Consider the following 20,128-nt stretch of genomic DNA (forward strand, 5'->3'; position numbering starts at 1 on the left):
CACAGCTACAGCGTGGAAACTGTGAAGTCTGGAAATTAAGCATTTTGATAGCTTGATAAAAGTACACTGCTGCTGACATGGAAGCAGTCTTCAATTATCTGCAAACACAGGTATGAACGGGGGCAGGAAAGCATCTGCAAGGCTGAGGGAGCATCCTCCCACACCGGCATCTTCTCAGGTACCCTGCTGGTGTCCCCATCCTCAGTGACAGCGTCAGACCACGCCAGGGGCCAGCCACAGCTCAGCTGGGACCAGGCCAGCGGCTCCAGCTACACCAGGCGACAGCCGGGTCCTGCCCTTTCTGCCGAGGTGGCAACACCTTCAATGGATGGAAAAGTCTCTTGTCCTCCTGTAAACCCCCTGCGTGGATGAGCACTCCCAACTGAGCCACTCAAACCTCAGCATCTTAGCCTTTCTGCCTGCAAGACCAGGTTTTCAGCTGGACTCCAGGCTTCAGCCACCCCTGGACTGGGGCTTTAGCACGTCAGCAGGGTCTGCTTTCCCCCTCTGATTCTTTCTGTCATCACGTGGAGCTTTTGCAAGCTCTGAAATACAGAGACACAGCCCCAGAGATGTCAGTTTTTCTTTCTGACACCAAACACAATGCAAATGAATGCCTGAGTGACAGAAGACAGATAATTTCTCACTTGATTTTCACAGCACTGCTTTGGTTTTACACCGCATCCACGTTACAGTCATCCTTTTAATGCAGAGAAAAAACATGTCAGCCGATCTCAGGTCAAACTCCAGGAGCGTGGCAGCTCGGTCCTCCAGCAGGACGGATGCTCTGCTGGCAAACGTTTTGTAGCCAAAGCCATTTCCAAGTAATGTCTGCAGCTGCTTAGCCTGGCCTGACCCAGCTGAATCAGCCAAAAGTTGTGCCAAGGAAGAGAACACGTGGTGGGGAAGGGATGACGGACGGGTCGTCTCCTCCCATGCACAGCAGGCTCATGCTTGAGGACACCATGCCTGCCTGTGGCACATCCCCTGGGGGGGACCCTTGGCTCCCCAGGCGTCCCAACAGCCCAGAGCACACCTCCACTCGGGACCAGGCTCCTTGCTGAGGGCTGGCATTACATTTCCTGACTTCAGTAAATGTGAAGATCGAAGACTAGACAGCCTGGGCTGAGGTGGCTCCTTTGTGCTGAAGGAGGTTGGCAGGAGGAAGAGAAGACGGGGCAGCATCGTCACCCTGTGCCCAGTGCCTCTCACCAACACAGAAAGCAGCCCTTCTCCCACCTAGGCACTGCTTATCCCACCGCGGAGTCCATGTACTTCTCTCCATGTAAGTAAAATATCTGTGTACACTTCGAAGTTATTTATTCTGTGACAAAGTATCTGTCTGGCAAAGCAACCTTTGCTGCTGCTACCTGAGACTGATGGGATTTAGTGCATCTGCTGCTAAATGGACACCGAGTCGGGACCAGAGTGCTGCTTTTAGTCTTTTTATGTAGGAATTAAGGGGGTTACATTTAAATTTCCCAGTTTATTTTGCAGTCAGTGAAGAGCCTGATCCCAAATCTACTTTAGTCACAGGTGACAGATGACTTATTTGCAATCAAAGTGCCCCAGTGCCATATTTGCTGCTAGAAAAAAGCGAATGCATCCTTCTTTCTGGAAACGTCTCACTCCCCCATCCAGGCTGTCCCTCTTCTCCTGGCACCGCCAGACAGCCTGCAAGCAGGGCACGCAGGACACGTCCTCAGACTCTTCCCGCCTGCACCCCTCTGTGCAGGGGTTTACACCTGCCCGACAAGGGTGCACACAAAACAGTTTTCCAACACAAACACTGCTTCCTACAGTTTAACAGCCTCCACTTTAAAATGTGTTTTCAGAGGAAAGTTCTGCTGTGGAAATGCAGCAGTCCTTGGAGCACCTTCCTTCATTTTCACTAAGGCATGTCATTTTGCTTAAAATTTTTCACTTAATTTGGTTTTCTTTCCATTACCCCATTTTGTTTCTTTTGCACTGATTATATTACATTGCATCATACTGCACTGCAATCTTTTGTAAAGTCTTGGCACTTTCACTTGTTTTGATAAAGTCTCAATGTGTCCAGAAACTCCTGGAAAGGGAATACTTAATTCTCAAAAATATTTAATTTCAATTTGTGCCATAGACATCAGTTCTGAGCGCTGGAGTATCCTGCAGGGCAGATGTTCTATGTTCAAACAGTCCTAACTGCAAGCAAACTCCCTTCAGCAATCATCACACAGAAATCAAGCCTACAGTCTCAGAAAACAAGTCCACTGAGTGGTAAAAAGGCTGAATTCATAAATAATGCTCTGCAGGAGAATGGCTGCAACCCCCCCCAAAACCTCTGCACGGGTCATCCTGCAGTGGCAAAGGGGAGGGTGTGGGGAGCTGGGGGTGCCTGGGTGCAGAACCTGGTCTCCAGCATTACCCTGGCCACACAAATGCTGGAAGCAGAAGACATCCACTTCATCGCAGGACAATTTGGAAAGTGCTTCCTAACAGCATGAAGCTGGGCAGGTATCAAACCCCTCAGGCTGTCGCCCAGAGCCAGACACATCTTTCAGTATATGCAGAAACCCCGGCTTGGGATGACGCACAAGAAGCCACCCTTCCACAGGGTGCTCAACGTGGGCGGCAGAAGGGCTAACGCCCAGGAGAAAAGACACTGCATCCTCCCCAGCACCCACCACACAACAAAGCTCTTGGCAGTTGGGCTGTAGAGCTCGGATGTGATGGGAATACAGACTCTGCTCTCCCATTACTCCTACCAGCTGCTGCCTTTAGGGTGACACCACGCACTCCTCGCGTGGTGCGGTGCAGCAGGAATACAGCACTCCTGCTCACAGACACAACGGGCCATGAAGTGCTTTCCACTCCACTTACTTTGGGGATCTCAGCGCGTGCTCATAGTCGAACACACTTTGTCAGAAAACTGCCTGATTGATTCTGGTGGCTGGGTCCAGCTCCCGCACGCACCCAGCACGTGAGGCGCAGAGCTGCTTCAACGCCCGAACCACCACTGGCAGCCGTGACAGATGCTGGGCACGCCACAGTGCTCAAAGCTCCAGCAACTTGCTGTTCATAACCGTGATGCTTTTGTAATCTCCAATTTTTTTAAACTCTGGGTACTGACATAACACAAGGAGACATAAGCGTAAAAAAGCTGAATGCTCAGAAATGATAAAGCATTTTGTGTGCTCTGACACAGCTGTTACTCTGGTCTGAGAAACACCAGCACAAGCAAGGGGCTGAGTTCAGCCTTGCTAGCACAAGCCAGTCTGGGTCAGCTCCAGTCATGCTTTCCCACATCAGAGGCAATGCCTGTGGCTCAGGACATCAGGCACCTTAACTGGCTTGTTGGAGCTCTGCTTCACTAATCCAAACCACAACTTTCCAAAATCAGAACTAATTTAGACCTCATGGCTTCCTAATTACAGTTAGCTTTTTGTTATTGTGTTTCCACCAACAGACAGCTGTCAATAATGACAAAACCAGAGCGAACAGGAGGGAACGCATGGAGGGCAGAGGATACAGCAGCATGCCTCACCTGCAGCACACTGCGTCCTGGCTGGACACCGAGCTCTCACGGCGAGCACATCAGGGGCACACCGCCTGGGGAGCCACTGCCACCACTGGTTTTGAGAGCAGGCCAGGAAACAATCTGTTAGGAAACCCTTTGTAAAGCTGTTCCTGCCTTCCTGGAGAAGGAGGAGGACAGTGGTGCACCCTGCAGTCCCCACACGCAGAGGGGACATCCTTGGTGCCCGGAGGAGACCCTGGGAGCTGCCCCGGTGGCGATGAACAGACGCTGTGCAGGGCAAGCTGTGCCAACCAGCCCCATGTCGGGCAGTTCCCGATGCCAGGGCTAATGCAATTAATGAGCAAAGGTCAAGCTTTTAACACATTTCATCTACAAGCACCTGATCTTCAAATTTCTGGCTCCACGTATTTTGGGGCAGAGACTCGTGTTGGTTGTAGCTGCCAGCATGACGCGGCCCAAAAACAACTGGCTTGCAGAGGACAGAAAAATGTTTAGTCATATAACAAAAACAACAGCAACAAAAGGTTTTTTAAATTCTCACTCTCACTTTTATAACCAGTGGTATTGCTTAAAGGTGGGCAGCGCATCAGACCCATAACACTGAATGAACCATCAACAGGGAACAGCCTCTGTTTTCAGCTGCTGCCAGTGTCTCCTTGTGGGTACCTCAGCACACGTTGCACAGAGACAGGAGCTGGAAGTGTCCCGCGGTTCTCCGCCAGAGATGCAGGATGGAGCCCTGTGCCATCAGCTGGGAGCCTCCAGCCCTTTCCTCCCTGTCCACAGGGGTGGGGGGTGGCCACGGTGCTGCAGGCAGCATCCCTCTGATGCCGACCGCACGCTGCGTTGCCCAGAACAGCATCCTCCACAATGATGCTCCACAAGCTCCATAACCACAGCCAAGCCAGCAGCCCTGGGCAGGGCTCCAGAAGAAATGACCACAAACCCTGGCTTCCATCCCTCAGCACTAAACACCCCCAACAGCGACACTTTTTGCTGTGAACAGCAGCTTAACTTGAAAATCACTATCTGAACAGAGCTCTCCCCTATCCCATGGGTGGCATCGCTCGGCTGCCAGAGCCCCAAACCCCAGCACTGTCCCAGGGTGGGGAGTTTTGACATCGAGGTCTGGCTGGAAACTGTCCCCCCCGCCCCACCGCCCCCCGGCGTCGCCGCACGCCGCTGCCGGCTGACGCGACTGATTGATTTGACTGAAGGTAGCCAAACTGTCACTCAGGAGGTGCCCCCTTGGTACCTCTTCTGGCTGGATCTACTTGAGGGTGGGATTGCCTGAGCTGCTCCTGTCAGGGATTTCAAAGGGAACAAGCGGCTGAATGCGGATCTGACAGCTCGGCCGCGAATTAGGGCTATTTGCATGCTAATTTCCACCGTGCTTAACTCACTGGCAGACCTAGAGTGAGAAGCAGCCTCTGCATGTTTGGAACAATGCTTGACTGATCTAGCTGCGTTAACGAGCAAATTATGGTAATTTTGTTATTACAAATGCATAGAAATTTCCAAAGAGTGGAGCAATACAATATGTTTTCTCTCCTCCTCCTCACTCCTAAATAGGGACCCTTTTGTTTATACACACTTCGCCTTGCTTACTTATGTTTAGATATGCACAGTGTCTCACCTCGACAGGAGGAGGCAGAAATTAAGGCCAGAGCAAAGGGAGCCCACAGAGCAGACGGGACCAGCTTTGCTGTGCATGGGACACTTGGGACCGCATCCTCAGCTGGTGTAAAGCAGCAGAGAGCCCCGGCGGTCGGGGGTCGGGACTAATTGACCCCAGTTGAGGATCGGGTCTGTAAGAGGAAGGCAGGTTTGGGAACAGCAGATCCAGAGGCTGTTGGCTTCCCAACATTTCACCTTCTTGCCCTCTCCAGCGTAATTTCTAAATCAATTTAATGAAATAATATCTGACAACATCATATTGGAAACAATATAAATTTTATCTATACTCTGTGCAAGCACAGTAATTACCTTCCTGAGAAACGAACACCAGAACATTTTTCCAGGCTTCCAAGATCCTGGCAGCCCCTCATTCAAAATGTACAGGAGCAGCGGATAAATGCATACCATTTACTTAACTGCTTCATTATTAATTAAGGGAATCATTTGTCAGTTGATTTGCAACCTGGTATTGCCCCAAGATATTTGTGATGGCACATCACTTGCTCCATCATACATGATGAAACTTCTCCAGGATTTGTCTTCTGAGATTACAGAAGGGTGGGGAGGCACCTTTGTGGAGCAGCCCTAGACTGGGGAAAAAGCTGTGAATTCGCTTAACCAGAAAATGCCAAATGTCAATACTTCTGCTCTTTGGCAGTGGGTCTTCTGGCTCTGGCAGTGGAAGCTGTGACTGCTTCTGTGAGCATCTGCGGAGGGGTGAAGGTGTTTTTGGGGTGCTCCGGGTGATGGCCAGGTTTGAGCTGCAAAAAGTGGCGATGCCAGCACAAAAAACCTAAAAGTGCCCATAATTCAAGCAGAAATACACATCCCTGCTGTAACAGCAGCATGAAGCAGGTGGAGCAGACGGCAAATGGACTTAGGAGTCACCTCCAGGCTCCAAGGAGGTAACTTGCAAACTTTCCACTTCACCAAAGAAATGTTAAGGTTTATTCCTCATTTGCTTTAGGTCTTTCTAGGATAAAAGGCCTGACTCTCCTTTGATTTTTATTGGCCACAACAGCATCACTGTCCAAGTAACCAAGCAGTTCCAGCTTTATGCTATAAATCAGAGGAGGACTCGGTTCAGGCTCTGCCACCCATGCCCTCTGTCATCCCACATACTGTAATTCCTTTCTCTGCCCCTGTTATGAGGCTCTGCCTCTGTTTTACCTCCCAGCTACCTCACTTTCAAATATTTACTGCTGCATGTCAGGAGATTACAAAATGCTATCACAAAACTTTGGCAAAGGCAGAGCCAGAACAAATAACATACAGTCATGAAAATGACAATGAATAAAGTCTCTTCAGCGTGCCGAGGAGGACCAAACCCCACCAATCCCTACAGGCTTTAGTCCGGAACTCCTACATGCTCCTGACCCCCTCCATGACACAAGGCTCGCACCCCTCGCTGCAGGCTGGGTTCAAGCGGGTTGAGGGAGGGTGCTGTCCCTTGCAGGCTCAGGTGGGAGAAACAGACCCAACAGGGAGAGGTCACACAATCTCTTCTCCTCCGCATTAATATCTGCTAGCCACAAGGAAAAAATGCATTGGAAAACCACATTTGGGTGGTTTGTTTCCCAACACCATCTCCTTCTGCTTTGCATGTTAGAACCAGCATCTTCTCCTAGATAAAAGATAGCTAATGACACCATTGCTATTTTTTATGCTTTTCTTTTCAAAGCCCAGTTTTGAATGTCACTGTTTTCAGGTCCCTTTAGTCGGGTAATTGCACATAGACTTCATATAAAGGAAATTCATTTGTTCAGGGTCACTGCATGGTTTTTCATTAAAAACAAATTACCGGTGTTCAGAAAGGACATCTGGGTTTCGAGAGTCCCATTAATGACTATATTTTCAGCATCACTATTCCGGACAGTCTACCCTTTCCTGTCACCCGGCACGCAGGGCCCGCCAGGAGAGGAGGGGACAGGGTGAATGACAGTGCCAGGGAGGGGAAAATGGGTGGCAGGGTGGGGGTTCCATGCCCAGAGATGGGGAGAGGGAAGAGCGGGGAAAGAGAGAGTGGGGGGCAGCACTTCTAACACAAGAACTGGAATAAGTATTTAGGTGAACAATCGCAGCTACTTGAGCATAATCTTTTTCCAGCTCAGCTGGGGCACCAGGAACCTGATGGTGAGGGTAAGCAGATGCTGAAGCTGGAAGTGGGCATGGTTTGCCCAAGTCCCTGCCAGGCCCTCACTGTCCCAGCCATGGGAAACCCCATGAGCCCTCCTGCCCTGGCCCCAGCAAGGACCAAAATGGGATACGGCTCCTGGGATGGTGGTCTTCAGAGCAGGCACGCAAGCTGCGGATCCAACACTGCTCCTCATGTCTTCCCCTCTGTCGCCTTGCCAATGGCCATCGTCTTCCCCACACATGGGAGGACACAGACCTTCAGACATGTCTCAGAAGCAGACCTACGGACATGAGTAGTGTTTCATGGAGAGATACCTGACCCAGTGCTGGAAACAGGCTGGTGGCGTGTGGAGCAACAGAGGATCAAGAAAAGATCCCAGGCAAGCAGCATCTGTCCCTGTGACCACGCCAGCCCCAGCCAGCAGTGCACCAGAGCCCATGCAGGAGGAGGAGCGGTGCTGGAGAGATGGTCCAGCCTCCCAAAGGCAAGGGAAATATGGTAACAGTGTGCTATCCGTGACCAGCAGACCATCACTCCAGCAGCTGCGCTCCCTTTCAAACACTTCACCTCAAAAAAGGCTCTGGGTCACCCACAGAGGTGACAGAGTAAAAGCCCTGCAAATATTGCATTTCCCAGTGAGATGTGTTCCCAAATAGCTGCTGTTATGCTCCTAAAATGAAATCTGCAAATGTGAGGTTGTAAAGGGAGCAAAGAGAGCAGAAGCTGCAAGCAGAAGACAGCACCACCTCCACCAGAAGAGCCAAACAGCCCTGGGACTGCCTCTTTGGAAAGAATTAAGCCAAGCCAGGTGGCACTAGGCTCCAGGCTGCAAGAACTGGATGGGATGGAGAAGATGCAGTTTGCTGCTGCTTGCTCTTCCCAGGAGACAAAGGGAAGGCTGCTGGGAAAACACTGTTCCGCATTTCTAAAGCGACAGCACATCAGGGGCGCAATCACAGTGTGAGCAAATAATAACAATAATACCAAATGGAAACCAAGACATAATTTCTGCATATAGCATCTCATTAACCTGTGGGATCCTGTGCCCAGAGGTGGTACTGACACCACGAATCTAGTAGGAATCAGTAGTGGATTAAACCTCTAAATAGATAATGAGGAACATACAGAGCGCTACACTAGACAAAATAAACATTTATAAGGGAAATAAACTCTCTTGCTTCAAGGCATAAGCCACCAGACAATGTGGATAAAGAGAAATGTCCAATTTGGGCAAGCTGCTCCGGGAGCTGCCGTGTCCCTTGCCCCTGCCACGGGCAGGCAAGGATGGCAGGCAGGCAGTGGCTGCTCCCAGGGCGCCGTGACTGCCCACGACAGATGCCACACAATGCTGACGATCTCCTGCCTGCTCCCAACACGTACAGGCCTATTCACCAACAGTCAGCAATTTTATGCTGGGTCCACCCGCCATCCTCCTTTCAGCCCTGGTCTCCCGAGGAGGAGGCAGGCTGGGAAGCTGGTGATGGAGCACGGGAGGACAGGGGATGCTGAGCTGGGGGCCAGGAGCAGGTGCTGCTGGGGCTGCAGCGGGATAAGACCGTGGTTACAGGTGGGAGGAGGGAAGTGGAGGGCAGTATCTCCCAGTCCCTGTGCAGGCATTAAGCACTGCCCTGTGATGGGGAAGCTGCCCATACAGCTCCCTCCAGCCTCCAAGGGGGATTCATGGCTCTGTTGTTAAACAGCAGTTGGGGTCTAGAGCAGAGCTGTCCTGTCTGTGCACCTGCGTGCACTGCTGGCATCACTGCTTTCCAGAGAAGGACCTGTTCCCCTGTTATCAGTTTATTGACTCCATCTCTGCTCACAGTATCAGGCAGAAGCATATGAATTCCTGATTCTGCAGCACATTTTCAGCAGTGCCATAATCAAAACACTGAGTCATAGGACGATGGGACATTTCAGGATTGAAGGGACTTTGGGAGGTCTTTAGGCCCTGCTCACAGCAGGATCAGCAACGAGGCCAGACCAGGATGCTCAGGGCTTCATCCAGCCTGGCTGTGAAAACCCTCAAGGATGGAGACTGCACAGCCTCTGAGCAACTTCTTCCACTGCTGGACCCTCCTCGTGGGAGAAAAGTTTAAAGCTTTTCCTCATACCCAGTTTGTATCTTGGTTGTTTCAATTTATGCACATTGCCTCTTTGTTTTGGGGGGCCCAAAACTGCACTATTCCCATTATGAGTCCATGAGTGCGAAGCAAGGGGGACAATCCCTTCCCTCCAGCTCCTGGCCAGGATGCTAATGGTTGTCCTCGCTGCCAGTGCACACTGCAGTCTGATGCTCCGCTCATGGTGTGCCTGCATCCCCAGAGCCCCTCCAGCAGCCCGTTTTGTTGCAAAGTGCTCCCTCCCTGGTGCAAGACTTTATGTTTGTCCTCGTTGGATTTTGTACTCCTCCCCCAGCCTGCCTAGGTGCCTCCACGTGACAGCCCTATCCTGGAGTATACTGATGGCACTCCTCAGCTTGGCATCATCTGAAAACCTGGCGAGATGTGCTTGTTCCCGTTTGTGGATGAAGATGATAACCAGGACAGATCCCTGGCTGTACCCTGCACCGCCGCGCATGCTACCAGCATCCTGCTGGAGCACGGCATTAACCTCCGAGCTTGATCACCCAACCGGTTGTTTTCCCATCTATCTGCCCATCCGTCCACACTGTAGCATTTCACTTGTGCCCTGTGCTGTCAGAGCACTGTGCTCTGCTGGAACTTCAGTGCCTCTCGGAGAGCTCCTCTCCAGTCACATTTATAGGGTGACAGCCACCAAAAGGCAGGAGAAGCGTGCAGGGCTTGTGATCTGCAGAGGGAACACATTTACAGGAGCCTCAAGCAATGCCAGATCTCGGTTCATAAAGCTCTGGACTGAAATCAAAGCCACGTGTTTGCTTGTTTGGTTCACTGAGAGGAAACTATTTGATTAGTTTATTCTCTGGGCCACGGCAGACGTTCACAAGCCACATAAAAAAGGAAGTTCCCCGTTGGTATGCAAGTCCCTGTTTTTGCAGGGAAGGAAGGAAGGAGATCTGAGACCATGGACCAGGTATTTGTGCAAGGCATGGCAGTGCACTGGGGACAGGTTCCTGTGTGCATCCTTGCCTGTGGGAGAGGTAAGGGAGGACCCTGGGCTGGCAGGGGAAGAAGCATCTTCTGTTCACATGAACAGCGGGGGAGCTGGAGGAGAGATAAGCACAGAGCAAGCAGCTGAATCCACACAGCTCTCGTTTCCAGTTTCCAGCTTGGAAATGCCAGGGAGCTGGATGGTCTCCCCTGCCCTGCAGGCGTGCTACAGACCCTCAGCAGATGCGGGACAAACACCAGCAGCGCAGCGAGGGACAGGTTTACTCACAGCAGCACAAGCGATGGCAGGAGCAACAAGCATTCAACAAAGCACTGCCTATGTCTTATCATGTATACATTTCTCCCACGTCTCTAAGCACTTAACTCACACAATTACTTAATTACAAGCAGATATTAATGGCTAACGATTAAAAATCTTATCAAGGAAGCACATTTCTAGCAGAGGCTCTGAAAACTATGATGAGGCAGCAGCAGGTCGTGAAATGAATCCCTGAGACCTGCTACCACAAACATGCACTCTTGTTCAGGCACAGCGATTTGTACATTTCAGAACAAGCAGGGATGTGCCAATGGCACCAGACCAGATCCATCAGCTGGTTCTGGGTCAGCCCCTCAGGGACTGTGGTGCTTTCCCCAGCAAGGCTCTGAAACTGGTCCTGCAAAGGACAGGAGTCAAAGAAGGACTGAGAAGGTATTTTGGATGCTAGTTAGCAAATTCTCACTTAAATGAGAAGGAGAACCTACAGGAATCACAGCTGACCTTCACACTAGCTGGAGCAGAAGGTTGTTATTAAAGGAACCAGTGAAAAGAACAGTGCAGTTATTCAATATAATAGGTCACACAAGTCTATGTGTAGTTAAAAATAAAATCTATTACCTAGGAAAATCAGCTCAGATGACTCTACATCACCGAACCCTCACTGCATCTCCTCTGGCTGAGCACTGCCAAGCTCCACGTCCTGCAGTTTTGCCATCCTACCCTGGCAGCTGCTCCTGAACAGCCAGTGATGTATTGATTCCCCATCACCCCAAAAAAGAAGGAAGAGCAAGTATTCCCCTTAGTTGGGGAAGGAACTGGGGCTTACAGTCAGATTTTCAGAGAAAGGTGCTCTGAAAGAAGGTGGTAGAAGGTTTCTAAAAGCCTCTAAATTGCTGTCTTCGCTAGGAATGATGCATCGAATACACCTGGACTTTCAGATGTTCACTCTCAGCAGGAGGATGCCCCTGGACTGAGGAGGGGCTCAGGCCATCAGTAAAGAGCCAGCCCAGGAAGGACCAGGCAGGAGAGGAGGGGACCAGCGGGGAAGGACGCCTGCCCTCCCTGGACACAGAGGTTACCAACCGAGCCTGCTGCTCCCCGCGCTTTAAGGCGTGATTACAGCTTGCGGTCGAGCTACAGAGTTGATGCAACTTCAAACCTTCACCTGATGTGAACAGTCGGCTGTGCCATCGCAGTCAGGCAGGCCTGGCTGAGGATGGAAGAAACATACTGATAACGGTGTCCATATGTGTGTGTGCATCCATGAGGAATGGCGTGAAACAAAGACCAAACCTCATGTTCTTTTCAAACAAGACTTGCTTTCAGGTGCTCACCTTTTATCCTCACTCCTCACAAACTGCATCTGGTACCTTTGCAGCAGCTCTTTCAGAGATTAAATTTTATGGGCAAAAATTAGTTTCTATGCACCCTATGGTCTAACTTCCATAGCTAGTTTCTAACTCTAATACACATGTAAAATGGCTGATTTTTTTCTTAACTCCTTAGCTATCTGGTAGAACCCAATTTGCAGAACACAGCCAAAGCTGGTAACAAAGACTAACGCTGAAAGAGGCTGGACATCAAATCATTTGTCACTAACTCCCACTTTCCTATTACAATTCTTTTTTCCTAAATCACCACCTCCTGGAGCCATGTGATTACACATGACATTCCACTTTGGAGGTTTTTCCTTAGTAACTCGCTGACCTTGCTGACTCCAAAGATCTGGCTCAAATGACCTTATGGGCTTGGAAAGCAATAGGAGAAAGAAAGAGATCTCCAAATTATCACCACTTTTCAAATCATTGATACTTAGGGGCCAGATTAATGACTTTCAACATACATATTTGGGTCTTGGAATACTGCTTTCCCCCACAGCCAGCAGTGTCTGTCACATGCAGACCAAAGGCAGCAGAGCTCAGGAACAAATCCCAGTGGTTCTTTCAAGCTGAAATAAGTGCACTGATTTCCAGCAGTATCCAACCTCCAGTGCTCAGGCAGGAGCAAGCCCAGCTCGGTGCTCCCACCGCTGTGCACCCACCACTGCTCGCTGCCAGCACCCTGATGTTGCCATCCTACTGTGAGTTGCACGCAGATCTGCAGCCGACAGCAATAGAGGGTTGCACCAATGACATTATGTGCCTGCAGACCCTGCTCTGCCTGCCCCAGGCACCTGCACACCCTCTGCTCCCACAGGCAAGTGCTGGCTTGTGCCACCCAGCATTTCTCACTGCAATGCTCCAAAGGGGGAAGAAAATTACAGAAATACAGCATCCTGAGGACAACTCAGTGTCCCTCAGGAGTCAGCTGGATGGGCACAGTTTTGCATAGAGAAATGTTGAGGTCAGGACATGTCCATTCCCCAAGGGCCAACGACCTCACTACTGGGACATGGCACGGAGGAACACAGCATGTTCAGAGAAAATGGGTGGGTTAGAACAAAGCCGGTGTTGATCGGGAAGAGCCTGGCATGGTCCAAAATGGAGTGATCCCCAGGCTCCACAGAAGGGAGGCTGGGGGCTCTTTCAGCATCCCAGTGCAAACAATTTGCTTTGTCAGTCTACAGGCTGGACTACCTCCTGCGCTGGGGAGCCTGGTCTTCCTTTGCTCTGGACCGCTCTACACCTCCCCTTCCCCTTCAGCGCTGTGGCCTCTGCCTCATGCTCGCCTCAGCGCAGAGCATCTACAGCGTGCCGCGCTTTCCTCCTGAAATGCTGTCTTTTTCCTTTCCTTTTATTTCCCCACCCCCCCCCCCGTTTTGAAGACTCACCAGGCACCATTCCTGTCAGTGCTGGAGCAGAGTAGCTGCCCTGTCCGGCAGGGGGGACGTGCGGAGGGTATCCTGGGAGGGTTGTGCTTGCCAGCTCGCGACCTGAGGAATCAAACCAACAAATCACCACGTGAGCATCGCGACGAGCGGACACGGTTTTACATCTCCCCGAGCGCCCAGAACACAGCCATGCATTTGTCATCACTGCTCTGTGAGGACCAGCATGGGATTTCCAGCCTGGCAGGGAGGGGAGGCACAGTTTTGCTTTCTCTATAAGCTGCCACAAAGCTCCGACGAAGTGAGAGATGGGAAGGGGAAGAGCAGAGCTCTGTAGGGAGAGGAACGTGCCCGCCTGAACTCTGACTGTTCACCCCTATTCCCAAGTTCCTCCAAAGCTCAGATTTGTAAAGTCAGAAACAGCGAAATGTGAAATAACACTGATCTTAATGACACTTTCCCAGAAAATCACAGCGCACGGGCTGACAGTTTGCAGAGATCTAAATACAATGCAGGACATCATTGTTTTTCTCTCTTATTAAAGCCAGTTAAAGAAAAGAACAAATACAAGACATTGAGACATGAAGATAGCTTAAAATAGTTTGCTGTGGTGCCAGAAGAATGCTCAGATTCACAGACACAGCCTGATGTAGTGCTCTTTACTTAAGACTACAGAAACATATCTTTTTATTCAAGTGCCTACAGGTCTTCCATGGAAGTAACCCCGCAGAAAGCGGGTAGTGGGGTGTCCCCATCTCCCTTTGCCCCTGGACCAGGGGGCTGAGGTCCCCTCTCTTAACCCTCCCTCCCCAGGTGCAGCTCCCAGCACTGCCTGGGACACATCACTGCCCATGGAGTGAAGAGGAGAGGTGCAGACAGTGCAGCTTGCAAAGTGCTGCAGAAGTGACGTCCAGACCCTGCCCAGACACTGCCTCCCGCATGTGTATCCCGGGATAGCCATTGTCCCCACAGGCTGCTGCAGCAGGATTTCAGGGAAATCGCTGTCTGCTGTGGCTACAGGTGGCCCACCAGAAGAAAGGGATGCTCCTGTGATCCCACCAGGAAGGATCCATCCCTGACCACAGAGGGAACCCTGGAGCTCACCCATGGTCTCCTCCTGGACTCCCATGGCATCCCTGGGTAGATCACTTATCCAGGGATGAGTTGCCTTCAAAGAGCGCTCAGGTGCATCGCAGCGTCTACCCTGAGACACCATGTCCAAGTCTGCAGCTGGAGGCAGGTGCTGCTATCCCCTCCTGCTCAGCATCAAGCGCTGCTCAGGCCACCACTCTGCTACAGGGATCTGCCCAATCCACTGCCCCGGCAAGGGATGGCGCTGCCGGTGCCTCTGCCATGCAAACGGCTCCTCCAGAGGCCAGTAGGAGCGAGCAGACCCTCATGGCAGGGACTGGCCCCTCTGGCCGAAACGCAGGCTCAGAGGCAGCAGCACAGCGCAGGCACTGAGCTCTGAAAAGCTGAGTGTGCGCTTCAGGTAAGAGAAAGGGACCCTGGGCTGCAGGGAGCCCCTGGCCCTCACCCGAAGGATGCGTCCCTGCTCCTCTAACCCCTGCATGGCAGGGACCACTCGAGCTACAGACAGCTCCGAGATACTGCTGGCCCAAACCAGCCCATTAGCCAGCAAAAATCACTGTGAGCACAGGTTCCTTCATCAAAACATGGCATGTCAGATCAACAAGGAAAGTTATGAGATTTTGTTGATTTCAGCACCACTGGCAAGAAGAAATCCACAGATCCTCGTGTTCAAATTGTTTTCCATAGGCATTTGATTTTATGATGGTGTTTTTTTCAAGTCTCTAGGGCATGGAGAGCTTGAAACTAAATGTTTTCCCGTGAGCCAAAACCATTTTTAAACTTTTTTGGTTGGCAGAGATTTTGAGCCATGATTTCATTTCGAATTGATCTAAAAATAAAACTTTAAGATCTTTCTTTTTTTGTTATCATCAAAGAAATGAGACCTCATCTGATGAGACAAGAGATGGGAATGCGAGTTATTGCAAATTGCTGCTCACCACCCTCGGGTCATGGCCACGAAGCCCACTTCCCCCACCACCCCCATCAGATGAAGGGGTCCATGCCGAAAAGCTCCGGCAGCACCTGGCACGCGGGCATCGCTGCGATGATCTCTCAGCACATGCCCCACTTTCCTCGGCGCTCTGCATCCACAAATCGGGATGCACGCCATTCCTCTCAGGCCCTTCCTACAGAATCTTTATGGTGCATCCACATCCTGAAAGATTTAAGGTTCAAAACAATTGATTAATTTGCTCTCCAGTTCTAGGGGGAAGCCAGATCCCTTACGGAAGGGCATCATGAATTCTAATTATTCAATGCAGGCAGAAAATGGCTCTTTTAGATTAAAATGTTCTCCCCTTGTCACTGCCCTGCTTCCTGCTCTCCCGCACAAAATTAAACTCTGATTATGTCATCTCTACAGCTTGGGGAAGGCAGAAGTATCTGCGATCTACTTAAATTTGGTCGCAGAAGTGAAGTTCAGTCCCAGCACTGGCAGGGAGCACCAGCCCTTGACTAAGGGCTATCCCTAACACAGAAAAGCATCTCTCACAGCCTGACCTCTGTGCTGGCACCACCATCCAGGAGTCCTCTGGTAACTCAAGAAAGGCCACCACCGATCTTCCTTTCCTCAGCAGTGTAGTGTCATCGTGGAACAGCTCAACACTTCGTCTCCCAAAGGTGCCCAGGTCTGTGGACCAACAGGGGAGCTTCCCCTCCTGTCCTGTCCCACACTGACCATTCCCCTGTCTTCACTTTCCAATAGTTATTAAAAAAAACCCAAAACGTTGCCCTACAAGTTTTTTCAATATATTGAAATATTATGACATTTTTCACTTTCTCCAAAGCCACTGTCACACCCAGCATGGTTTAGGATCATTGTCAAGGGCACTGAGCAAAGTAGCCACCACTGGAGACACCAAGAAAAGTCGCATCTCAGCTCCTCCGTAAATCAAGACAACATCACTTACAGTCTGTTCTACAGGTCTGGTCTGGCTTCCATCGCATCCTATTTCCAAATTAAAAGTTCTGGCATCTGCCAACTAATGTTTATAGCACGGTCACTGCAGCCTGGCCTAAAGCAGGGGCTGGGAGGTGGTCAAGCAGGGCTGGCAAAAGCCAAGGGCACAGCTGTAAGTGCTGCAACCCCACCTCGTCCTCTCAATTGCATCTGATGTGCTTCCCCCACCCCAAAAAGGGGTGGAGCATCCCTGTCCTCCATGAGATTTTCCTCCAATATTGGCAAGTTTCAATTGCACTGAAATAATTTATTTCAGAGAAACTTTAATAACCCTCGCACAAAGAGAGGATAAGAAGCAGCCTCCACCCCAGGGTGTTCCTACCTTACATGAACAAAGCAGCTAAGCAGAAATGAACATCTGCATTTTAGCAGTGGGGCACAGAGACATAGAGACCAATGCCCTTCAAGATACACTTATTCCGAAGTACCTTTCGTCTAGACATTTTTAAGGGTATTTTAGATGCCTAAAATTGGAGACGGGGCATGGGTGGCTGTGGGCAGAGCTGTCTCCCTCCCTGCCTTGCTGGGCTTGCAGGATAGAGCAGCTCAGCTGCCAGCTCCAGCCTATGGAGAAGCATAACCAGAGCAGAGCCTAGCAGGATTGTCCAAGAAGAACTTCTGCCAACACTATGAGGCCACTGCCTGAAGCTTCACATACCCAAATACCTTGCTAAGTCTTGCCTGGGGTGGCCTCCCCATGCAGAGGCTGGTAGCCCCAGCAGCGCTGGTACCTTCAGCGGTATCTGCTGGCCTGCAGCCGGCATGCCTCCATCACAGAGGGAGCACACGGCACACTCCTCCTCTTCTGGAGGACCCTGCCTTCTCCTTCACCCTGCCACCTTGCTGACCTCCTCCACATTGCTGGAAAGCATCTCCAAGGGGTCCACCAGCAAGGAAGCTTGGTCTCGTCACTCATGCAGCACCCAAAGGAGAAATGTCTTAGGGGAGAGGGTCTAGACAACCTGTGCACGGAGGCTGCATTCAAAACGCGCATGCTACACCGTGCTCGTGTCACTGAAGGCAGAATAGATCCATGTTCTTCAAGTGGGATGTGGTGAGACTGGCAATGTCCTTCTCAGGATGGGAAGCACATCCTTTCCTCTGTCACAGCCGGGCTCCAGTCAAACTCTGTCTCCTCCATAGGTGGCCTTGCCACAGATGCTTACCACCACACCAGAGGAGTGAAGCTCCATCCCTGCACCTTCAGCAGCACCTGGGATACCCCAGGCCCAGGCTGCCAAGGCCAGCAGGTGAGGATTTGGAGCCTTCATCTGGAGTCAACATGTTCTGGAGACTCAGGAGAGCATCCAGCAGCCAGGTGTGATGCTGAGGAGCTGGGCTGCCACCGCATGAGCGTGGTGTGCCGCTGGTGCCACTTTCTTGCAACATCCTATTTCTACAAGCCAGAGAGCAAAGTGCCACCATCCACCAGGACTGCAACTAAGCCAGAGACTGGTTTGAAGTAGGTTGATGGAGATAGGATTGGCGTAAGGGATAGCATAGAAATAGTAATAACACCAGGACAGGTGTTTGGACAAAAAATGTGAGTAGGGGATTACCTGCACTCCACAACCCTTGCCACAGCATCACACAGATGCAGGCAAATAACCCCTCTTCGAAAAGCAAAGATGCAGAGCAGAAGAGACCTGAGGTCAAGCTGACTGGAGAAGGCTCCATCCTGGAGATGGAGGCGAGGAGCTTATTTTCAGTTTTACTGCTACAGACAAGCTGCTTTCCTCTTCAACTCTCAGCCTTTCCACCTCTCCAATGGAGAAAGAAGTTCACCCCTTCTTCGATGAGCTGCTATGAGTCTGATGGATTAAAAGTGCTGCAGCGTACTGAGCAATGTGACATTTCAAATACTTTTCCCACCCAGGTGCGCTACAACAAGGACAGACTGGCCAAGCAGCCCCTTGGGTGGGCAGGTAGCAGCGTGTGGCTATAGAGTTGCCTTGTGATGGCATGGAGCCACGCAGGAGGGGATGGCACAGGGACAGGCATGGGCACAGGCATGGGCACTGTGCTTCCCTGCGAGAGCTCACAACCAGCCATGCCGTGGGGCCAGTGATCCCCCGGGGGTCTGAGCAGCTGAAGCACTTTGTCTGCACTACAGTTCCTACTACTGCAGGTGCTGAAATCCTGCAAAGTTTGAGACACCCAGGTCTCCTGCTCTGAGAAAAGCACTCAGCCTGGAGTCCCAGCTCTCTGCAAAGCCCCAGCAAGCCTGTGTGCAGCCACTGCCTCTCTTACAGAGCTGCCTGTGCCCCTGGGATCATGCATTCCTCTGGGGCTTCCCAGTGCAGGACCAGCACAGCAGAGCTCCTGCGCCTGCTGCACACCCAGGTGCACGTGCATGGTGGGGTTGCCTGCAAAGAGGCCCTGGACTGAGGGAGTACATCCAACTGAAAACACCAGACACCGTGCCAGCTAGACCCTTCCGGAGAGGGGCTGGGGCTGGGGACCACGTAGCTGCACAGCAAAGGCACCCCACAGGATGGGGAGCACCAGCACCCTGGCTGGCACTGGGGAGAGTGGAGCAAACGCCTCTGTTACAGACACCCCTGCACATACACAACCATTGCAAGCTCACTACAGGGATGAGAAGTTGCACATCATTTTCAGTCTTAGGCATATCCCTGCCAGAATTCATCCCGCATTACTCCAAAAACCAGAATATGATGATGCCGAATAATAACTATATCAATTGGCACTGCGGGACCAGAGGGCGCAGCCATGTGTCAAAGTGCTTGGCTCTGCACACAGAAGATAGGCAATAAATGTCCATCCCCCCATTCACCAGAAGCTGGCAGCGTGCTCGCACTGAAAGCAAATTATCATTTCTCAAAAAAAGTGCAAATAAGTAATTTTCTTCCATGAAAGAAATTATTTTGCAGCCAGCTGCAGGAGAGGTCAGCAACACCCCTCTGAGCAGACGTGGCAAGCAGCACTCGGGCATCAGTGAATGCCCCCACTCCAGCGCAAGCTGCCTGAGGCTGGCTGGCGGAAAGGGCAGTGTGCGTCAGCAAAGAGTTCTCCTGTCTCCAAACCATGGTGAAAAAAATGAAGGAGCAGTTTAGAAGCATTCTTCAGTTCACCTACCTTTTCAAAAAAAAAAAATCAAAAGGCGGCAAAGAGCGTTTCCAACTGTGTCTTTGTATACTAGTGTGTGTAAACGTGAATCCAATTAACTTCAAATTTAACTACTAATGAAATTATCTCATTTTGCTATCAGCTCAGCTCTCATCCATGGCAGTAATTAACCACTGGGGGTTGTCACTCCCAGACACATGACACGAGGACTTCCCCAAGCTCAGGTGCTTCAAACCCTTGCAGAATTCATTACCCTGACAGTGTGAAAACCCTTCACTTTCAATACCACAGGGCACCAACACATTTTTTTCCCTTTATCTAACTGATTGCCAGTAACAGTATGAAAGAAATGAACCCACTGGAGAGGTAATTAATTACTGCAAAGGATACATTAGAAAATGGAGGGGGTTCAGGTGGTGGGGAGGGTGCTTACAGAGCCCCTTTGCCGCTGCCTCAGAACTGCCCTCCGCAATAGCAGGGCTGGTGATTTTCCTCTCCAAGACACGTGGCGGGCTGCACTGAGGGAAACGCACGGGAGCC

The 20,128-nt window shown here is 51.0% G+C and overlaps 1 protein-coding gene across 2 annotated transcripts in view; it reads right to left on the bottom strand.

Annotated features, from left to right (window-relative positions):
- Positions 1–20,128, bottom strand: part of PAX5 (paired box 5) — a 139,963-nt gene that overhangs the window by 19,321 nt on the left and 100,514 nt on the right. For both annotated transcript variants that reach the window (XM_087761422.1, XM_087761423.1), the window contains exon 8: positions 13,450–13,551. In XM_087761422.1, the coding sequence (XP_087617548.1) occupies positions 13,450–13,551 (102 nt within the window). The remainder of the gene's footprint in view (positions 1–13,449; positions 13,552–20,128) is intronic.

The sequence above is a fragment of the Nipponia nippon genome, unplaced genomic scaffold, assembly GCF_047370975.1.
Source record: "Nipponia nippon isolate SJK-2023a ecotype South Korea unplaced genomic scaffold, ASM4737097v1 scaffold_24, whole genome shotgun sequence".
NCBI lineage: Eukaryota > Metazoa > Chordata > Aves > Pelecaniformes > Threskiornithidae > Nipponia > Nipponia nippon.